The following is a 21,361-nucleotide window of genomic DNA, read 5'->3' on the forward strand; positions in this document are numbered from 1 at the left end:
TGGGGTAGGGCTGCTCAAGTGAAGAAAACCCCTCCACCGGCTGCAGCCTTGGTGCCTCTCTAGAAAGTCTCCCCCTCTGGGAGCTGACCCTCCTGAGTGGCCTGCTTAGCCTGCAACTGTTCCTAGAGTGTAAGAAGCCAGAGGATGAGCCTGTCTGCTGCCCTAACAAGAGAAGGGGCAGCTTGGGCTCAGTGTTCTTTATGTTTCTGCTCCACCCCCCAGGTACAGAAGTTATAATAAACCTTTAGGTTGATTCAATTATGACTGAACTGTTTTTTAAAAAGTTCTCACTGGTTTCTCCCTTTGCCTAAGGGTCAACAAAAAATTACTCCAGCCTTAGCCAGGAGATGAAGACATGGAAGACATACAGTTGTTAAAGGAAATTGGCAGTTATTTTAAAACATAGCACAGCACCCAGGGGATGACTTGGGGTTTTTTTTCCTTTGTTTCTTTCTTGTCCCTGTGCGCCAGAGAAAACGATCACTAGAGATAACATTTGTGCGCTAGAGACAACATTGTGTCTCTGTGTACTAGAGATAACATTTCGCTTCTGTAAGCTGCTTCTTGCTTTCCCACCAGAAGTAATGGTGTAAGTGACAGACCACCCCTCACCCTATATAAGCAATTGCTCCCCGCTGATCGGGGCCCAGAATTTGGAGACTGTCTCTTATGGGTCCACGAGCGTAAATAAAGGAACCTCGGACTGAGTGCTTCCTGTTCTTCCCTTAATATTTGGTTCCCTGATCAGGAAACGACTCACACAAGCAGGCATTTGCCTCTGGTGAGGTGGCCTCGGGAGCTCTGTGGAGCCCTGTGACGAGGAGGAAGCAGGTGCCCTGGTTATTTCGGATCCTCACCCGTCCCAGACTCTGAGGTTAGCTGCCAGCAAGACCCACTCTCTGCCTGGGCTGGCGAGGGAGTGAACCAGTCCGGCTTGGGGAGCTGCACAGCCTTTGGATTGGTAAGTGCCCCAGGGACGAGGACCCGAGACTAGACCCACCCCTTGTGGTGGAAGGAGAGACTGATCACCTCTCAGGCAGGCAATTAGCTGTAAGTCCTTTAAAGGCCAATTGGTTACTCGGTAGGGGAAACATATCCCCACTTGGTTAGGGCAGTCCTACTCAGGCAGGACTGTATAAACTCTCGGATGTTTGTCGGAGGTTTGTCTGTGTGTTTGTGTGAGTGATTGAGTAGTGGCTCCATGGGTGAAAACCTATGGAGTCTGAGTGGGCCCCAACCTGCAGTTCCTCAGACTGTTATATGGCATAACGGCTGGGAGTTTAACCCGGATTCTATGTGGGCATCCTTAGCTAAGTCAGACCCAAGTCTCTCGCAGGAGGAGAGGCCAGCAGGTGAAACTGAAAACCCCATCCCTTTGTTTGTCTGCGCCATTGTGGGAGGGACATCATGGGCGCAGGACCCTCAACAGTATTAGACTGCATGTTGCATAACTTTGATCGGTTTTGGGGCCAAGACCCAAACATGACTCAAGACCAATTAGAAACTTTCTGTACATCAGAGTAACCAACATTTGGGGTAAGCTGGCCCCCTGAGGGAACCCTGAACTTAAGGATAATTCAGGCAGTACACTTGATAGTCACAGGCAAGCCAGAACACCCAGATCAGTACACTTACATAGACAGATGGCAGGAATTAGTGCAGGACATGCTGTCATGACTCCAGCAGTGTGCAGGTCAGAAGCCTAAGACAATAGGAAAGGCTGGCGGTAGGTGAAAAGTGATGCAATTCAGTGTTTTAGTCGCCCAGTCAAGAGAAACATGCCGCCCGCCCCCATTTTCAAAGGAGAGCCAGAGGAAGAGCCACCTATCAGTCTACCTCCCCCATATGCTCTGGGAACTCTCCCGCAGGCCCCAGAGATTGAAACTCCACCACCCTCGGTCTCCTCCATGCCAGCTCCAGCTGAGCCACCTGCCTCCCTGGTTATGACAAGGCTTCGACACTGACCTGCTATCCAGATGCCCTTAAGGGAGACTCAGGCCCTGCTGTAGATCGGGCCAGATGGAACCAAATAGCCAGGGCGAACCATTGTCTATTACCAGCCCTTCACCACAACAGACTTGCTAAACTGGAAGCACCACACCCCAACCTACTCAGAGAAGCCCCAGGCCCTGATAGACCTCATGGAGTCCATTAGGCAGACCCACCACCCCACCTAGTAGGACTGCCAGCAACTGCTCCTCACCCTGTTTAACACAGAGGAGTGGAGGCATATCTTCCAGGAAACCCACTGATAGAGACTGTAGCACCAGTGGGCATCCTTGACACAGTCCAATGGGCCAGGATGGTGGCTCCTGAGGCCCAGCCTGACTGGGACCACAACACAGAGGGAGGGAGGGCCGCCCTCCAGTGTTACCAGGACGCCTTCCTCCGAGGGATCCGAGTGGGGGCCCGATGACCGACAAACATGTCGAAAGTAGCTGATGTCACCCAGCGCCCCGATAAATGCTCAGGGGATTTTTATGAGTGTCTGTGTGAGGCTTATCAGGTCTACACCCTGTTCTATCCAGGTGGCCAGATAACCAGAGGATGGTCAACATGGCCTTTGTCTCCCAGTCAGCCTTCAGCATCCGGAGGAAACTCCAGAAACGTGAAGGGTTTGCCGGCATGAATATAAGCCAGTTGATAGAGGTCACTAACAAGGTCTGCAACAACAGGGAGGAGACAGCAGTACAAGAGGCCCAGAAAAAGATGAGAGAGAGGGCATCTCTTCTGGCAGCTGCTCTTGGTAACCCCCTACCAAGCAAGAAAGGGCTGACTAAAGGAGGAGGAAAACACCGATCTGAGAAAGGAAATAGACCAGCACCCCGGAGTGTACACCCAGACCAGTGCACCTATTACAAAGAGAAAGGGCACTGGAAAAGAGAGTGCCCCTATAATAAAAGAAGGAGAAGGCCGACAGGCAGGCAACAGGGACCAGGGTCACAGGCACCTACAGTCCTCGGCCTGGCTGGCTTGGACTCAGACGAGGAGGGACCAGCCTCACTGAATCTTGGCCCCCATGAGCCCATGGTCAAAGTGACAGTAGGGGGCCACACACTCCCATTTATGATAGACACCGGGGCAGGACACTCGGTGGTGACTAGCCCATTGCACCACTGTCAGGCCGTAAAATCTCTATAGTCGGAGCCACGGGACGGCCCAGTAGCTTCAAACAATTCTGCCAGGCCCAAGATGTTGAACTTGGGGGCCACCGGGTAAAGCATGAGTTCCTGTACCCACCAGAATGCCCTGTACCGCTCCTAGGGCAGGACTTGCTCACAAAACTAGGAGCCCATGTTATTTTCCATCCATTGGGAGGAGCCAAGCTATAGATTGGCACCCCAAGCCTCACTGCAGTCCTGGTCCCCCAGGAGGAAGAGTAGTGGTATATCAGGGGGCTGAAGGGGACTGGAAAGGAGAGGCAGAAGATAAAGAAGTCAACCTGCGAGAAAAATATCCCAAAGTATGGGCAGAAGATAACCCGCCGGGACTGGCAGAAAACCATCCACCTATACTAATAGGTCTAAAACCAGGAGCCAGGCCGAGGCAAGTCCGCCAATACTCCATCTCCAGAGAGGTCAGGATAGCCATTGCAAAAGTCATTCGCAAGCATCTATGAGAAGGCATACTCACACTGTGCCAGTCCCACGGAACAGCCCCCTTCTGCCAGTACAGAAGCCAGATGGGAGTGGGTATAGGCTGTCCGGGACCTGAGGGCAGTGAAAGAGGGCTGCCTACAAACAGCCTCTGGGGTATGGAAGCTGCCAGATGGCCGGCTCTACATCCCACAGGGCCAAGCCAGCCACCTGGTCAGGCGATGCCATGCCCTCATCTGGGAAAAACATCCCTAGAGACTTTGCTTAAGAGATACTATTACTTTCCCAACATGTCTATGCTATATGCTACAGACTCAGCACAGTGCTTGACCTGTGCCCAGAACAATGCAGCTGGCCACCCAAAAACTCCAGTAGGAGTCCAGTACAAAGGACTACAGCCTTTTGAGGATTTACAAAAAGACTTTACAGAGGTAAAACCTAGCAAAGGATACAAATACCTCCTCGTGATGGTCTGCACATTCTCCAGGTGGGTAGAGGCATTCCCCACTCGGACAGAGAAAAGCAGAAAAGTAGTAAAGACTCTACTCAGAGAAGTAATTCCGAGGTCTGGACTGCCCACCACCATAGGGAGTGACAATGGACCCACCTTTATTACCAAGGTGATCCAAGATCTTGCAACTCAGCTAAGGATTAATTGGAAATTACACACTGCCTACCGCCCCCAGAGCTCAGGAAAAGTAGAACGTATGAATCGGACTCAGAAAGAGACACTGACCAAATTTCATCAAGAGACTAACCTGCCCTGGCCTGACCTGCTGCCATTAGCACTGTTCAGAGTTCCGAATGCCCCAAATGCCACTGGGTACACACTGTTCAAGCTAGTCTACAGCAGGCCACCAGCTATCTTGACCCTGCCTAGGGGAGAGCTTAAAGTTCTTGGAGAAGCAGGGCATACTAGGTATCTCCAGAAGCTAGAGGAAACACTTAGCCAGATATACCGCTGGCTGCACTCAAGAGGTTGCTTCCACGTCGCCGCCTGCCCAGTCGGTGCAGATTCTGGCTGCGTGTGTGTCTGGCGTTTCAGGGGTGCACGATCCCCCGCAGGGCGCCATGGTGACCACGGCAACCACTAATCTCTTGGCCCCAGCGGCCCCAGCCGCCCCAGCCGCAGGCCTCGCTCTTTCCCTGGGACCCAAGGCCCACAGCAGCCGCCCAAGCCCTGCCGGAGTCATCGGGTCGAATTCGGGTGACACCACCCAGCCCACCCGAGCCGCCCTTCTCTGTCTTCACTGTGCTGGTGGTGACGCTGCTGGTGTTGCTAATTGCGGCCACTTTTCCATGGAACCTGTTGGTTCTAGTCACCATCCTGCGCGTCCGTGCCTTTCACCGTGTGTGGCATAACTTGGTGGCTTCGACAACCATGTTGGACGTGCTAGTGGCAGCGCTGGTGATGCCTCTAAGCCTGTTGACCGAGCTGTCGGACGGCGACGTTGGCAGCTGGGCCAGAGCCTGTGCCACGTGTGGAGTGGATCGCCTTCGCCGTACTGTGCTGCACCGCCAGCATCTGGAATGTGCCGGCCATCAATCACCCTGACGCTACTGGACACTCACGTGCCACCTGCAGTACACGCCGCGCACCCGCCACCGAGCTTCGGTGCTTGTGGTCCAGCTCACCTGGGCGCTCTCCGCACTGATCGCCCTGGCGGCGCTGCTAGGTGAGCCAGGAACACTTCTACGCTGTCTTTTTAACCTGCGGTGCCTTCTCTCTGTTGCTTCGAGTGGTGCTCTTTGTCTACTGGAAGATGTACAAGGCGGCCAAGTTTAGCTATTATCGCCTTCGCTGCAGAGCCGTGCTACCCTTGCCTGCCACCGTGCAGGTGAGGGGCGGGCTGCACGGAGCGGGTTGGAGAAAGAGGACGCTGGCTGAAGAAGACACTGCGCAAAGGGAGCGTTGGAGGCGGAAGATTGTGCACCTGGAGCGCAGGCGGAATTTGCCATCTCTTCGCCGGCGGACACACGAATGGGTCGCCACTGCGTTTTCGGTGCGCTGCGGCCAGGGGTTTCAGCACCTGCACACCGAGCTGTAGCTGGCTCCCCCGCCCACACGGCAGAAGCAGGCTTGCAAGGGCAGAGCTTCCAGGACGGCTCTGCTCAGCTGAGCCCTCCCGTTGATTTTCCTCTGGAGCGAGCGATTGGGTTCGCGTGACTCCTGCAGCCACCAACCTCCTGGTCCCCATTAGATCAAGTGGCACTACGGGGGCTGGGAATTCCCTGCGTACTTGAGCGAATTCCTGTGACCCTTCACCCCTTATTTCCCATCCATCCTCTCCCGTCCAGAGACCATATCCCCTAACGCTATTGGCCAGTTCCTTGCCAAGGGGAGAAGTGAGGGTAAAAAATAATCCAAGCGTCACTTTGACCATCCCAAACTCAGGGCTGGCCTGTCGTGACTTTGGCAGGAAAAGTACCCCGAGATTAAATCCCAGCTGGGAACACTGAGGCAGTTGCTGCCTCTCTATGCATCTTGTTTCCTCATCTCTAAACAAGTCAACTCCTGCTTCAGAGGGCTGCTGTGAGGATCACATGAGATGAAGACTGTGAAGCTCCTAGCGCAGGGCCTGGCACAGGGGGGTGGGCGGAACTGGCTGGAGCAAGGAGGTAACCCAGGGTGGCCTGGCACTCTGCTGTGGGCGCGAGCATCGCCCTGATGAAATGAGACAAAGAACCGGGCACTTGGCAGAACTTCTCTGGACTGTATTTAAAATCGAGGCCTTTTGTCTTTTTGGCCAGGCCCTAATACATATTAATTAACTCCTTGGCCTGGAAGACCCAAATTTTCTTTCTGGGGGTGGGAGGTGGGAGAGGTGGTGGGGGGTGTGTCTCAGGCTCACAGCCTTGGGTAATAACAGGACTCACTGCCCCTTTCCGGATGCAATATTTGGACCAGGGAAAGGGGTCATGAGAGAAGAGAGAGAGGGCAAGTTTTTGTTGTTAGTTTTGTTTTAATTTCAGTATGTTAACTCAGTTATTTTGGCTATTCAAATACATGTGTTTGGAAAGGCAGGCTTTCCTCGCCTTTCTAAATGGCAAAGGGATTTGTAGCATAAAATAGGAATATCAAGATTATAATTAGAAAGTGCTGTTAGGGGAGAGCTTTATTCAGAATTAATGATGTTCTTTGAAAGGTCCCTTGGAAATGCAAAGAGTGATTATAATTTTTCTGATTGCTGAGGTAGGACTGACTCTCCACAGCAGCACCAACCCCACGTGCACCCAGAGAAATCACGGTGAAATGAGTGCCAACAAGGCTTGCCAAGCCTGAGTTTAGTGCTCATTTTTGACAGGCCCCGTTCAGACAGGTGACACAAAGATGCGACTGACTACACAAGAGCCTAGCCAATCACCGGGGTGGCCACCAGTAGTGGAGAAAGTGCTGTGGTAGGCAGGGACAGTTGTTACTCAGCACAGCTATTCATTGGCAGTGGACCTGGGGTAAGCTGCTTCCCCACTTTGGGCTGCCATTTCTCTTCTCTAGTACACAGTATTGGTCTGTCATGGCTGAAAGTCTGAGTCACTTGATGCTAAGATTGTATGTGGGATGGTGTTGGAGAGCATCCTGCTTCCTAAGGTGCCAGCAAGTTGTCACTCAAACTCCTGGGTCATGTTGCTGCGTTTAGCTCATTCTCACTTGGCGTACAGTGTGGGTCTGGTGCCCACACTGCATAGCTCTCGTCTAGGCTCATGGATCTGGGCCACTTGTCATTCCTTCAGCTCCAGTGCTTGGAACATGTGGCTTCTGAGATTACTGTGGCAATACAGTAGTCCCCCCTTATCCACAGTTTTCCTAACCTTTGTGGTTTCAGTTACCCGAGGTCAACTGCAGTCTGAAAATATTAAGTGGAAAATTCCAGAAATAAACAATTCAGAAGTTTGAAACTGTGTGCTGTTCTTAGTAGTGTGAAGAAGCCTCAGGAGTGCACCCCATCCCTCTGTCCAGCGTCTCCACCCTGTAGACGCTGCCCACCCACTAGCCACTTAGTAGCTGCCTGTTATCAGACTGACTATGGTAGCACAGAAGTGCTTGTGGTAAGTCCCCCTTATTATACTTAGTAGCAGTCCCAAAGTGCAAGGGCAGAGATGCTGACAATGCAGCTCCGACAAGCAGAAGCTGTTCACTTCTTCCTTTAAGTGAGAAGGTGGGTGCAGTAAGTCCCTACTTAACAACGTCAGTAGGTTCTGTGGCTTTAAGTGAAATGACACATAAGGAAACCAATTTAACCACAGGCTAATTTATACCAAAAAAAGTTCCTACAGCTTCTCATCAGTGTTATAATGAAACAGCATTTAAAGAAACAATGTTATTCAAGGACCTGCTGTATAGGAAAAAACAGTTATGTAGCATAAGGTTTGGTTCTATCCCAGGTCTCAGGCAGCCACTGGGGTTCTTGGAACATATCCCCTTCTAGACACTGGGAGGGGCTACTGTAGAGCAGCTTTTCCCTGCCTTGTCTCTCAAGTGGATCTGTATCACTTCCCTTGGCTCCCCACCTGAAATCTAGGGGATCACCGTCTCTGCCACACCACGCTCATTCTAAATTAGAGAAAACTAAGGCACCACGGAGAGTTTACCCAAGACCACACACAGTTGTTAGTGGAGAAGCTGAAGTTTGCACCAGACCTACAGTCACTGTTCTTTTTATTCATTTTTCCTTAATCCACACTGTCTCCAGCAACATAGCTCCTGAGCACTGCTCAGTGCTCACAGGATCTCACCTTCACAGGAGCGAGAGTCATGGGAGCAGGGTCTCAAGATGCCGGGGGAACACTTGTGAAGGAAAGGACTCTTCTTTGTACACATCTTCGTGACCTCTTTGCAGGCCGACTTAGTGATTTTACAAACAGAGCCAGGGTGGTAGGAGAAGCAGAGGAAGGCACCAAATTTAAAGGTGGTGTTGGAGGGAGGAGTCCTGGGTTTCCTTAAGTCAGGCCTCCTGGAAACCCCCCACTCCCTTAGCTTTGGCCACTGTGACCCAAGTGAGAGAAGACACAGGAATGTGAGTGGGCACTGTGAAGTGCCCCACGGTCGTGTGGCTGTCCTGAAAGTTGCTTCTAGTTGTGACTAACAACTTGCCTGGAAGCCTCTTGCCCGTGTGTGTTTGGCAGCAGTTGTGGCCATGTCTGGCAGCGTTCAGGAAAGGAAGAGAAAGGTAGGTGTCGACTATTCTTTTGTAATGACCAATTGTTAATTCAGCAGCTATTTCCTGGGGTCCCTAGCAGGTGGCAGGTGCTGCTGCCAGACAGCAGACAGGTATTGGAAGAGGAAGAGACAGTCACTGACCTCCTTTGGCTTGAACCAGATGTCACACCCATAATTACACAAATTTATTCAAAAGATGAGAATGTGGAAGCAAACAGGGAGATGTGATTCAGTTAAGAGGGTCAGGAAGACCACTCTGAGAGGGGTGGTAGCCATTAAGCTGAGAGATAAGTAAGAGTTAAATCAGAGGATGGCAGTGAGGGGCAGAGCATGGGCCAGAAGCTCCTTAAGTGAAAGCTAATTATTAGCACAAAAGCACTTACAATTTGTTTTTGAAAGCTAGGCAATACAGAATTGTCCCATAATTTACACTGAATCCATCCATTCAGCACAGTAATTATACATTTTTTTCAATATTATTGTTTACATGCCACCTCTTGAGCCATGAACCTTGTGAGGGGCAGGCCTGGGTCTGTTGTATTTGGGGTCCTAGTCTCAGCCCCGGGCCCACTCCGTAACTGTTGAGTGGGTGAGTGCACGGGCCAGGGGTTGTGCTGTGCACCCAACATGCACTCCCAGTTCACCTCCATGACAGCCTTAAGGCAAGAGGAGGTGACTCTGGTCACCTCGCTTCATAGGTGGAGAAACAAGTCTGCAGAGCTGGGGCTGACACCAAGGTGCCCCTGCTCTTAACTGCCTTCCTCCCTTCTAGTCATATTATTTGACGTTGTGGGGACCACCACTCTCACACCCTGAAGACCTTCAGACCATATTTTAACCTACAGTTTCAGAAACCTTTTCACCTAACATTTTTAGATGGATTACGGTCAAATGCAGCTTGAATGAGGCTGCAAGGGGAGGTGGTGGCCAAGACTGGAGTAGCCTCATGTCACTGTACTCACCCAGTGTATTTTCTTTTTAATTCCATGTTTCCTTTGTTACAGATGAAGGAGGCACCTCGGGAGGTTGAGATGGTATTCACGCTGTGTCACCCAATGGTGGCTCTTCAGCAAGCAGGGACTTGTTGCAGGAGCAGGAGAAGAGGGCCGCCCTGGTAGTGGCCATCCTCACTGGAGTGTCTGTGTTGTGTTGGACCCCCTTCGTCCTGATGGAGCTCAGCAGCCTGCCCACCTGGAGAAGCACATTCTTGTGGCTTGGCTACTCCAATTCTTTCCTCAATCCCCTAATTTACAGAGCATTTAACAAGAACTACAACAATGCCTTTAAAAGCCTCTTCACCAAGCAGAGATTAACTCATGTCTGGAGAGACATGCAGAGTTGTGGGGTGGGAACTTGCATTTCTCCCCTTCCCCAGTCTGCCTGGAGCTTTCCCCCACAGCTGAACGTTAACAGCGCTGAGAGCAGCACACTGGGCCTGGGCTGCAGGGGGCAGCCCCACAAAGGCTCTCCAGAAGGCAAATGTGTGGCATGCGTGCAGCTCACCTATGCTTGTGGTGGCAGACATTGCTAATCGATCGTGGCCCATGCCCCCCTGAACAGGAACTCTGCTTCAGAATCCTTCCCCAACAGCACTTTAGGCAGTTATTGCTGATTGGTTGGAACTGACAAGAGCTGATTTGCCTTTCCTTTGTCTAATACTATATTCATCAGAGGTTCTCTCAGCACAGGGCTTGTTTTGTGGCCCACTCAGAAAACTGTCTCCTTTATAAAACAGCCCTCCCCCAACCCTTTATCCACCCGATCCAACGCATCTTCCAATTTCAAGGCAGTATGTCCTATATGTGACATGAGCACATTCAAAGGTCATCCAAAGGATCATCCAAAGTTTTGGTATTTAAAAAGCGTTCAGTGAAACCCCTATCTATTGAATCGGACTTTCAAAAAAGAGGTCTGGTGATTTATATCACTTCTCTAGAGACTTTTTTTGCACAGTGAGAGACTGCTGGATGCTCAGGTTGCTCTTTGGACCAGATAAATTGGCGTTCCTGGGCGGCGGTGAGAGCCGGGTGGCAGTGCTTCTGAAAGCTCCTCGGGTGACTCCCGTGTGCCGCCAGCACAACGAGCCCCTGGTGAGGCGCCTTCTCTGCTTCTGTACCACGAGGGAGAGCAGCTGTGAGAAATTCCCCATTACTTCCCCATACTGACTTGTATGTGAAATAAAAATACTCTTGAAGCATTCATTTCTAGGCTCAGAGTCTTATGTGTGTGTACATACATTCAAATGTATCCATCTATATCTACCCACCTACCTAGCTGTTCAACACACACATGTGCACACACAATGGCAGAGAGGGGGAGGACAAGAGGGACACCTGGACTAAATCACCTTGTCAGCAGTCCACCTGATCTTGCAGTTGGGCTGGATGCCTACTAAGTAGGCCTTTTGATTTGCACAAGAGTCTTCTCCACCACTGGCTTACCTGATGGCTGAGGTATCGAGACATTCTTTGAGCTGACTGACAACCTGGAGGGAGTGGGGCAGGTAGATATGTGATTCTCAATCAAATGACCTTCTCGGCCATCCACCATTATGTTTTAAGGGCTACAGCTCAAGCTTGGGGCTCCTGGGGATTTTCCCATCATGGTTGAAAGATACCACATGGTGTTAATGATCTTCCCCTCTATATCTCCTTTCCTAAAATATACAATCAGGAATAAATTTAAGATGACTGCTTACCGACCACCACGTGCAGCTATTGTACCAAGTACTGGCCATAAGTGGGTAAGACACCCATGTGTAAACCAATTCCTAGCGGAGAAATAGGATTTCTCTGTCTTAGAACAACTGTCGTGAGTCTCTCCTGGGACCCTGGATGTGGCCACCGGGGCGAGACCAAGTCACAGTCCTGCTGGTGAGGAGCACCCACAGCTGGTTTCCACGGAGCACAGGCACAGCTTGTGGAGAGTGTGAACAACTCCCCTTGGACCATGGCTCAGAGGTCCTCTACATTTTGAACCCCAAAAGCCAGAAGAACGGAGGCTGTTCTATGATCCTCGTGGGACAGAGGCAACCCTGCAGCAGCCTTAGTCTGTTCCGGAGCGTAGCTGCTTCACCATCTGTTCCCTCCCTTCCCCGGCTCATCACCCCAGTACCCTCTCACCATCAGAACAGAACCATCTTCACTGCTTTGTCTCCCAGTACTGCTCTATCAGAAGAGGGCAGCGCTCTTTCCACTTCCCTGGTCTTACCTCCAAGACTCAAGAAAAGGAGAGTTTAACTACTTTTGGTGCAAGGGCTTTAAACTCCTAAGGAGAGCAGATTTACTAAATGAGAATCTTCTGTCTTCTATTTTTTAAAAAGTAAGTCAAATTAAAATGTAAATATTTTTATTTTTTGAACAGATAATACATCTACATGGTACACAATTCAAAAGGTACAAAAAGTGTACATACAGTGGGAAATAACCTCCACCCCTCTGCCCAGAGGCAGCCAAGGCCACCGGGTTTCTGTGCATCTCCCAGAAATATCCGAGGCGCGTGCACACACGTGACTGATATACATTTGTGTGTGTGGACACAGATACACACCCACAGATACACCCATAGGCATTTTTTCTCCATCCCCTTTCTCTTTTTATAAACAAACACCAGTACACTATGAACCCCTTTCCCCCCAAATGATCCATGCAGCCTGTGGACCACTCCATGGTGGGACATACAGAGTGGCTCTGAGCTTTTCACATTCCACTGTATGGATTCACCATAATTTATTTAGCCATTGCCCTGTGATGCTGGTAGATTCCAACTTAAAAAAATTATCAGATATGTGCCTTAGACCGGGAATGGAACCAGCGACCCTTTGGTTTGCAGGCCGGCACTCAATCCACTGAACCACACCAGCCAGGGCACCAGCTTTTTGCTATCACAATGCTGTAGTGAAATCCTCATACACAGGAACAATTCCTAGAAGTAGCACTGCTGCCTCAAAAGGTTTGTGCACTTGCACTTTTGAGGGATATTGTCCAACTGCCCTCCAGAGACTATAAAAGTCATACTTCTGCCATGAGTACTGCTTTCCACTTCTTGGTTTCCATGGCTGAGTCATTTCAACCAGTTAAGTTACATTCGGATCATGACATAGTTTGAGCCAGAACACACAGCACACACACAGTCTAATCTCTGACATCAGTGTGCTCCCCCTTTCTCTCCCCCAATGTACATGGCAGAAAAAACATCTTTATAAAGTAAATTTGAGCTCTGACATCTTTCTCATTCCAAACCTTCAAGGGTAGAAGAGTATAACAAATATACTCTGAGATTCTCTAAAGCTGCTCAATAAATTGTCTACCTGTTTTCAAACTAAGCATAAATTAGGTGGAAACTTTGCTAATACAGGGATGCAAAGTTGCAATTTGAAGAAGCTATTTTATCTAACCAGAGTTTCCTGATTCTCCAGGCCTGCCAGATGCTGGGGAGACTAGTGCATAACTCAGGCAAGGTCCCTGCCTGTGTTACTCTTACACTCCAGAGGGCAGGACAAGGCAACAGCCCTCACAAAGGACTCACACGGTTCCAGCAGGAGCCATCTAGAGAGCAGGGAAACGACAGAATGTGATTACGTGAGTATGCTGTCCACACGTGCGGACAACAGGTGCCTCATCCTGTTGGGCTTTCACGGGACTGCTTCTGTGGAGAGATGTGCTTTTACTTTGAGGCCAACACTGGCCATTAGTAAATTATAAAGCACGCCCTTAAAGTGTTCTTCCTCGGAGCATGTTTTAAGCCAATTACCTACACCTCACACTCAGCCAAAGCAACTATCAAGACTTATTGGTAGCACAAGGTGGTCAGTGAGCAGGGGGCAGGGCACAGGACACTCACGAATGGACCGAGGAATGAGGCTGGTGGGCGCCCAGGCTGCTGGACCCGAACAAATGGCAGAGGCTGTGGTAATTCGGGGTGGAGAGACTCTTAAAGGACTTTTTACCAACTTTTATGTAATACCCAAGTGTTACATGAGGTTTCATTTTTGTCCTGCATTTTAGCCTTGGAGCAATAAACCAACTAACTTCTGAATATAAAAAAGAAAATAGACCTAGAAACACTTCTGAAAGTAGCAATCTTGTAGAAGAGAGTTCTGAAGCAGACACTTTAAGGAGGTTTTCCAACAAAACTGGCAATAACAATTCGTGGTCTGCATCAGACAATGAAGATTCCAATTTTGATACCAAGAATGTTGTGAAACTAAGCCTAGCAAAGCTGACTGCTACTCAGCAATACAAGAAAAATACAGAAGCAAATTATGCCATTGTAAGACCAATTACGAGGACCTTGTAAGAGGAAAATAATTTTCATAGTGAAAATGAAGATGTGGTTGAAAACTTTCCCAACAAACAATAAAAGTCCACGGCTTTTCTCATTCTGCCCTTCTGTTGCCTGAACCTCTTCTGAAAGCTTCCTGCATGTTTTAACAGTCCTTGGCCTCACAAAGGAAGAAGCAACATAGCCAGCAATTGGAAAACAGGAAACACGGTACTGATGTGGTTGAAAGCGCTCTCCAGGAGCAAACCAATAATGACATTTTGACTTAACGTTAATGGAGCATGCACACATAAAAACAGAAGTAATAAAAAGTCAACATTAGGATTAGCAGAGGATATAGAATCATTATGGGTTCTGACAACTTCTCTGCAAGTTTTTCACAGAAGTACGTTGATCATTTATCTAAAACCGCAGATAAAAGAGAAAAACATATACTAACTGAACAAGGGAAAGATGCGTTTTATACACCTTCTTGCACGAGTGGATCAAGAACCTTTATGATGGCTGAAGGGTTCAAGAAATGTAGGCAATACCAGTTCCTCACACTGATTCTCCTGAAAAATATCTTCACTTGAAGACAGAGAAGCAAGCCCTACATGAAAGAACATCCTACATGGATGTCCACTTTCAACACTCTTACTCAACATAGTATTAGAAGTCCGACTCACAACAGACAAGAACAAAAAATAAAAGGCATCCAAACTGGAAAGGAAGAGCTAAAGTTGTCATCACTTGTAAATGACATAATACTGTATATAGAGAACCCTAAAGATCCTGTAAGGAGGGGAAAGGGGAAGGCTGGAAAATGGTGGAAGAGCCTGAGATGGTGCATGCGTCACCTCAGCAACCGGGACTACTGTACATGACACAAAAAAAGAGAGGCTCCAAAAGCTAGGAAGGTGATTTATATCACCTGCTGTGTATGTACGTGTGTGTGTGGGGGGGTTTCTTTAAAAGATGGTGCACCTGCAAATACCGTGCTTTTGCTCCTCTGTTCCCTGCTTGGTGGTCTGAGGCTGGGGTCTGAGTTTCCTGAGCTGAGGACCTAGCTGGAAGGATTCCAAGTGCCCCCTGCCATAGTGCTCTAGGACCTGCCTGTCCAGGAGCGCAACAGATTTTAGGTAGGAGGGCTGGGGGGACGCAGGCTGTGGGGCTTGGGTGGACAAGCCCTGTGCCCCTTCCCAGGCAGGAAGCTACGGCTGCCACCTGCCCATGGACCACGCCCCTGTGGGCCTTTTGGTTCCAGCCCCAGAGCAGCTGGGGAGGGTCAGGTCCTGCACCCCTCCCTGAGAGCTTCAGGCCTCGCAAGGAGCATTTGTTGGTGCTGGGAGTAAGGCCAGTAAGAACAGGTGATGAGGGTGGCGGCGAGGAGGTTTGGACTGGCAGGTCCCCAGCGGTGGCGCTGCCAGGTAACAAGCCCGTGCCCTTCTCCCACACACAAAGCCCTAGGAAAACCGCCGTGGCGGTTACCTCCCGAGTCACCTGCCAGCAACATGCTTGCTCTTCCAGTGGTGGGGGCGGGGGCAGATACCAAGAAATCCACTGTCTATATTATAAGTAGGTAAAAATTTCATTTTCCTTTCAAACGAACTCTGTGCCCAGAGTTACTGCCTATGGTCAGCAGGCAGTGGGACCCCACTAGTTCCATTACAATTCCACCAGATACCTACTAGAACTAATAAATTAATTCAGCAAAGTAGCAGAATACATAAGAAATATTTAGAAATCAGTTCCCTTTCATGCTGATACCTGTATGATTAATCATGTGTCTCTCAGGTGACAAAGCAGATTGGTTTTCAAACAAATCACTTCTTGAACAGTTTCCAGGACGAATTAAGTTTAAGAACAGAATTTCCACTGTTGATCTTCTCGGGCAAGGGGAACAAGAAAAAATAAATGAGACGACATCAAACTAAAAAGTTTTTGCATAGCAAAGGAAACCATCAAAAGAATGAAAAGGCATTCGCCAATGATACATCTGATAAAAGTTACTATCCAGAATTTATAAAGAATTCATAAGCAATGATGTGAAGAAAAGGGAATGCTTGTGCGTTGTTGATGGGAATGCAAGACTGGTGCAGCTACTGTGAAAAACAGTATAGGGTCTCCTCAAAAAATTAAAAATGGAACTTCCTTATGTCTACTTCTGGGTATATATCTGAAGAAATCCAAAACACTATTTAGAAATATATGCACCCATATGGTAACTGCAGTGCTATTTACAACAGCCAAAATATGGAAGCAACCCAAGCAGACGACTGAATAAAAAAGTTGTGGGATATATATTACTCAGCCACACACAAAAAAGCAAAATCTTACCATTTGCAACAGCATGGATGGACCTAGAGGGTATTATGCTAAGTGAAATAAGTGTGTTGGAGAATGACAAACACCAAATGATTTCACTTATATGTGGAATCTAAACAACAAAACAAGCAAGCCAAATCGAAACAGACTCAGATACAGAGAAGAGACTGACGATTGTTGGGGAACTAGGTGAAAAAATAGTGAAGGGATTAAGAAGTAAAAATTGGTAGTTATGAAATAATCATCAGGATATAAAGTAGAGAGCTAGGAATGCAGTCAATAATATTTTAATAATTATGTATAATGCCAGGTGGGTACTAGTAATTTTGGGAGAAATATTTTTAAAGTATATGATTGTGTAACCACTATGCTGTATACCTGAACTATTATAAAATAATACTGAACGTAAACTATAATTAAAAAACTAAAGTTTTAAAAATTATCACTAGAATGTCACTTCCCTCTTACACTGATGATCAGTCACCTTGCAGAGAGGGCAAGACTAAGCTGGCTCAGGTGATAGCAGGCCACTCCTTCTGTTCAAACTGTCCTTTTAGGCAGGTTTGCTTTGGTCACTATAGAGGTGATGGGGCCACTGATGTTACAACCTGAGGTTACTTTATGAGGGAGTAAGAGGGCTGCCTGAGGCCTTCTCCAACTGCTGCTCTGATTTCAGGAGGTCCCAAGAGCCTGGGAAGTCCTCCTGTCTGGACTAGCACCTCTGCCTCCTGGTTCTGTTGTCAAGGCTCAGTAGATGCCAGTAGGACCTGGCCATCCACAGAACACAGGCTACGAAGTAGAACTCAGTTAAAACCACACGTTCCAGACTCTAACAAGAGCTTAGTCCTGACAAACTTGGAATCTGTGCTCTCCATAAGAAAAACAAAGCTGACTCCTCATGTCTAACCATGGCAGCTGTTCTCGGTACCTCCTTTGAGTGCTATTAGCTGATTCCAGTGACCCATGAGAAACTGAACCAAGGCCAAGGATAATAAAATATGTCTCGAGTGCCTTTCCAGATGCCTCTTCTAGTTTGTCTGCTCACAGCAGCTCTGATTTGGGTTTAAACCGAAGCAGCTCCATGTATTCCATGAGACGTATGTGAGAGGAGAACTCCCAACCCAGAGGCTGGCGGAGAATCCTAGGGCATTGGTGGCCAGCCATGGGAAGCCTGCTCTATTAGCAAGCACACTGCTAGACAGCTGCCTGCTTGCCAGGGAAACCTCATTCCTCCAGATGCCTACATTCCCCTCCTACTTTCTTAGGACTGGGAAAGTGTATGGGCTTGGTAGAACACCCAACCATTCTCTGTCTGAGCACACTGAAGGATGTGTTCCTGGGAGGAACCCCTGCTAAATTCTGAAGAGACTGGGCCTGGGCACCCCCTCAGCCTGCAAAGCACACTTAATGCCCTGTTACTCAAAAAGGCACCACTACCATGTAGGTCATCCGTAGCAAACATGGAATTCTCCAGACTGGCTTCTGCTAATTGAAAATGTGTTCAAGAAATGGAAACTAAGTTATTAATAGTATTAGGCCTTGTAGATGACAAAAAGGGAAAAGATATCAACTGAGACCTCTGCACCAAACCCAAACCAAATAAAACTCTTTGGAAACATAATCTAACATAAATGCCCCACTTCAAAAAAAAAAAAAATATGGGCTGCTTTGGATTAGTCATGCCATACTTTTCCCAATAACACAGAGAGGTGGCCTAGAGTAACTGTAGAATGTCACCCACTACTCCTCCCTACCACTTTTGGACAAATATCTGAACAATCTCCTAACTCCTCAAAAAGTTAATTAGGAAGTAGGTCTATGAACTTCTCAAGATAACACAGATGTTTCCTGGAACCTGAAATACTTTACAGTCAAACTGCTGTTTTCTTCCTCTGCCCTCCAAGTGCTACCTACCCATTCTTCGGCAGCTCTTACTTCAACTTCGCCTTTCAAAATCCACAAAGGCCATGGCTCAGGGAGCAGCCTAGGTGGAGTGGAGATGTCCATGGTTTAGCTCCACAAGCAGCCATGCCTGTCATGCAGGCCTCACTGGCCCTGGCACAGAAACCAGCTGCTGTTAAACCAGCATGAGATTTTCTTACACGTCAGCCATGCTTAATCAAGCACCCGAGGGAACTAAAAATGAACATGACCTTCCTGTGACAGCAGTGAATGACCCATTTGCCTAACATGTTTAAGCTTTTATGTTTTACAGCCCAAACCTACTGACTGGTATGTGTGCAAGGTTTATGTAGAATGAAGTGCAAACCTCACATTGGGGCTTCCGGAGCTTGACTGAGTTGCCAGATCCCTGGGGTCCAGGACAGGAGTTCTGTGTTGGATTGCTCATTTCCAGAGAATGAAGCCAACTCTTCAGACCTCCCTGCTTCAGGGCCCTCCAAAGCTGTCCCAGCCCATCTTTCTGGACTGGTCTCTAAAGCCTTCAGATAAAATATTACAATTAAAAAAAAGGACATACCCTGGCTGGTGTAGCTCAGCAGACTGATCACGGGCTTGTGAACCAAAGGATTGCAATTCGATTCCCAGTCAGGGCACATGCCTGGGTTGTGGGCCAGTTCCCAGCAGGGGACACATGAGAGGCATATACATTGATATTTCTCCCCCTCTCTCCTTCCCCTCCCCGTCTAAAGATAAATAAATTAATTTTTTTTTTAAAAAAGGACAGAAGGAGTATTTCGTGGATGATTTAAATTCAACTCTGTCTAGAAATGTCCGGCTAAATCTCTCTCTCAGCCATGTCATTTTTAAAAATTGAGATGATTCTTAGAAGAGAAAAATGCACGAAGACTGGCTCAACCCTCACCCTTTTGAATTTTTAGTCAGAGTCAAATCTTTATCCAAAATGGCCTTCCCACCTACCTGTGCCTACTAAAATGCTAGGACCCCTTCAGATCTAGCCCAAATCCTCCCGCCTCCATGTGGATCTCTACACAACTCAGTGCTCTTTCTCCTCTGACACCTCCTGACCTCTCGACACCTGCTCATCATCTGTCACTCTGAGACTTATCACATACTGCCCTGGACTGCAGCGAATGGTGTGTCTCGTCTCAGTGCTTACACCACAAGCTGTCCAGAGTGTAATTAAGGCACGTGGAATGAGGGGGATGCACAAGGCCATCCACATGATGGCTGTGACTGAAATGAGAATTAGAGAATGATAAGGTGTCATTCATATTTAAGTCCTCAATATGAGGCCCTTATTTTCAACTTTCAGTGAAATGAACTTGAGCAGTACATAAGAAATAAACAGCAGACACTGAGTTTTCTTTCTAAGTAATACACCATGAAGCCTGCTGGCTGGCACCACAAGCAGCCAGAAACAAAAGGCACCAAAGGCAAGTGAAGGCCCCAAGTGACCAACACTCACATGGGATGATCATTTAGCTATAAAACCCTTTGTTTACTAAAAAAATAATCCCAGGTGGCCAAGCTCTCTGGTCAGGTGGGCTGTATCTGTTCTTTGGGCCACTTGCTGGGTGTCCAACCACAGGAACTGGGTTTGACACATCTGACTCCAAAATGCTTCTGTGTCAATGGTTATTCAATTAATACTTGCTGAGCAAATGAATTCCTCTTTATTCAGAGTCCATACAAATACAGGTATTGTCATATGTGCAGTGTTATTGGAGAAATAAAAGGTGAATCGACATAGAGAACAAATACTGCTCACAGTTCTCCAGAGGATGATGGGTGTCATCTAAGCCACAGTATTTAAACTGACTACTTCCATCCACAATAACCAATACAGAGACAGAATGGAAGCCAACAGGAGAAAGAAAACATCCAGGGCACGGAAATCATTGTATCTGCATCTCTCCACTGCAGTATTCAGAACTAGTTCATAATCTTGTAGTGGATATATGGTGTTTAAAAAAAAAGTCAATGACATACGAAGATGGCTGGGAATTTTCAGGAGGCCTTGGCTTTCACCTTGGACAGCAGCACCTCATTCTTGCGGCCCTCCTGGAGGGAAAGCAGAGAGAGTTTGTACAGAGAGGTGGTGGCTACATTAGCACCCATGTGAGGCTCAGGTGGTCTTACTGTCCTTCCCTGAGTCCCATGGTAGATAACTTTTGACCAACGAAACCAGACTCCTAGCATGTTGCTACCAGCATGGTGAAAGCTCTCAGGGACATACTGATTTTCAATACCAGAACAGTTTATAATGACATGCGCTGTCTGCACTGTCAGACTGAGAATAGGATGTCAGGATTACGCACTGTCACTCTAAAAGACTTCATGAAACCTCTAAACCCTTCAAGGGGACAAGAGCTGAAAGCAGACACTTGTGTATCAATCTTGGATTACTATGGAGAGGGAAGAGAGTGGGGGAGGTCCTTGGAGGCAGACTAAGGAGCACAGCAGGCAATGCAGTAGAAAAGCTCTTATTCTAACAACAGTGAAGGTTAAGAATATCCTTAACTTTAAGAAAGACAAACTCAAAGACAACATGATGAGAAACAGGCATCAAGGGACACCTGCTCCCCCTTAAGAATTAGCTATATGAGAACTATTACTGTATATGCTGAGGATTATTACTGAGCGAGGTCACTGGCGCCTTTGTCTCTGTGGAACTGATGTCCAGCAGTACTAGGTCACCTCTGCATTATTTTATATTCCCTTTAGACATCTTCGAAAGCTTCTTATTTTGTGTTTTTCTGCCCCCTTGTTCTGACTGGACTTGATAGCTCTGAATACTTCCATCTGCTAGCAAAAATCTCCACCCCTTCCCTGGGTCATGGTACAAGGAGCCCTGCTTTAGACTGAGAGGTGAACATGGTAATGGGAAGAGCCTGGAGAGGTTGAACTTGAGAGCCCAGAACTCCAGCAGCCATGCTTCTTCCCTGGAGGTCCATTTTAGTGTGGAAGAAAAAGCTTCATTTCCCCCTTGAATCCTCTGCAACCAAGACCACCAGAGTCAATGTTTCCAACACCCTGGGCCTACATGCTTTGAGTTTTCTGGTGGCCCTTTGCTCTTTCTGGCAGAATCACAGCT

The 21,361-nt window shown here is 48.1% G+C and overlaps 1 protein-coding gene and 1 pseudogene across 3 annotated transcripts in view; one reads left to right on the plus strand and one right to left on the minus strand.

The window, feature by feature from the left end:
• The first annotated feature begins 2,556 nt into the window (after positions 1 to 2,556).
• LOC128628363 (5-hydroxytryptamine receptor 5B-like) lies at positions 2,557 to 10,290 on the plus strand (annotated as a pseudogene).
• Positions 10,291 to 12,086: 1,796 nt separating this feature from the next.
• Positions 12,087 to 21,361, minus strand: part of CCDC93 (coiled-coil domain containing 93) — a 116,003-nt gene continuing 106,728 nt past the window's right edge. For all 3 annotated transcript variants that reach the window (XM_037151569.2, XM_053671818.1, XM_053671817.1), the window contains one exon: positions 12,087 to 20,328. In XM_037151569.2, coding sequence (XP_037007464.2) covers positions 20,275 to 20,328 — 54 coding nt within the window. In that variant the 3' untranslated portion in view covers positions 12,087 to 20,274. The remainder of the gene's footprint in view (positions 20,329 to 21,361) is intronic.

The sequence above is a fragment of the Artibeus jamaicensis genome, unplaced genomic scaffold (assembly GCF_021234435.1).
Source record: "Artibeus jamaicensis isolate MK-2021 breed Jamaican fruit bat unplaced genomic scaffold, CSHL_Jam_final contig_710, whole genome shotgun sequence".
In the NCBI taxonomy this organism is placed as follows: domain Eukaryota; kingdom Metazoa; phylum Chordata; class Mammalia; order Chiroptera; family Phyllostomidae; genus Artibeus; species Artibeus jamaicensis.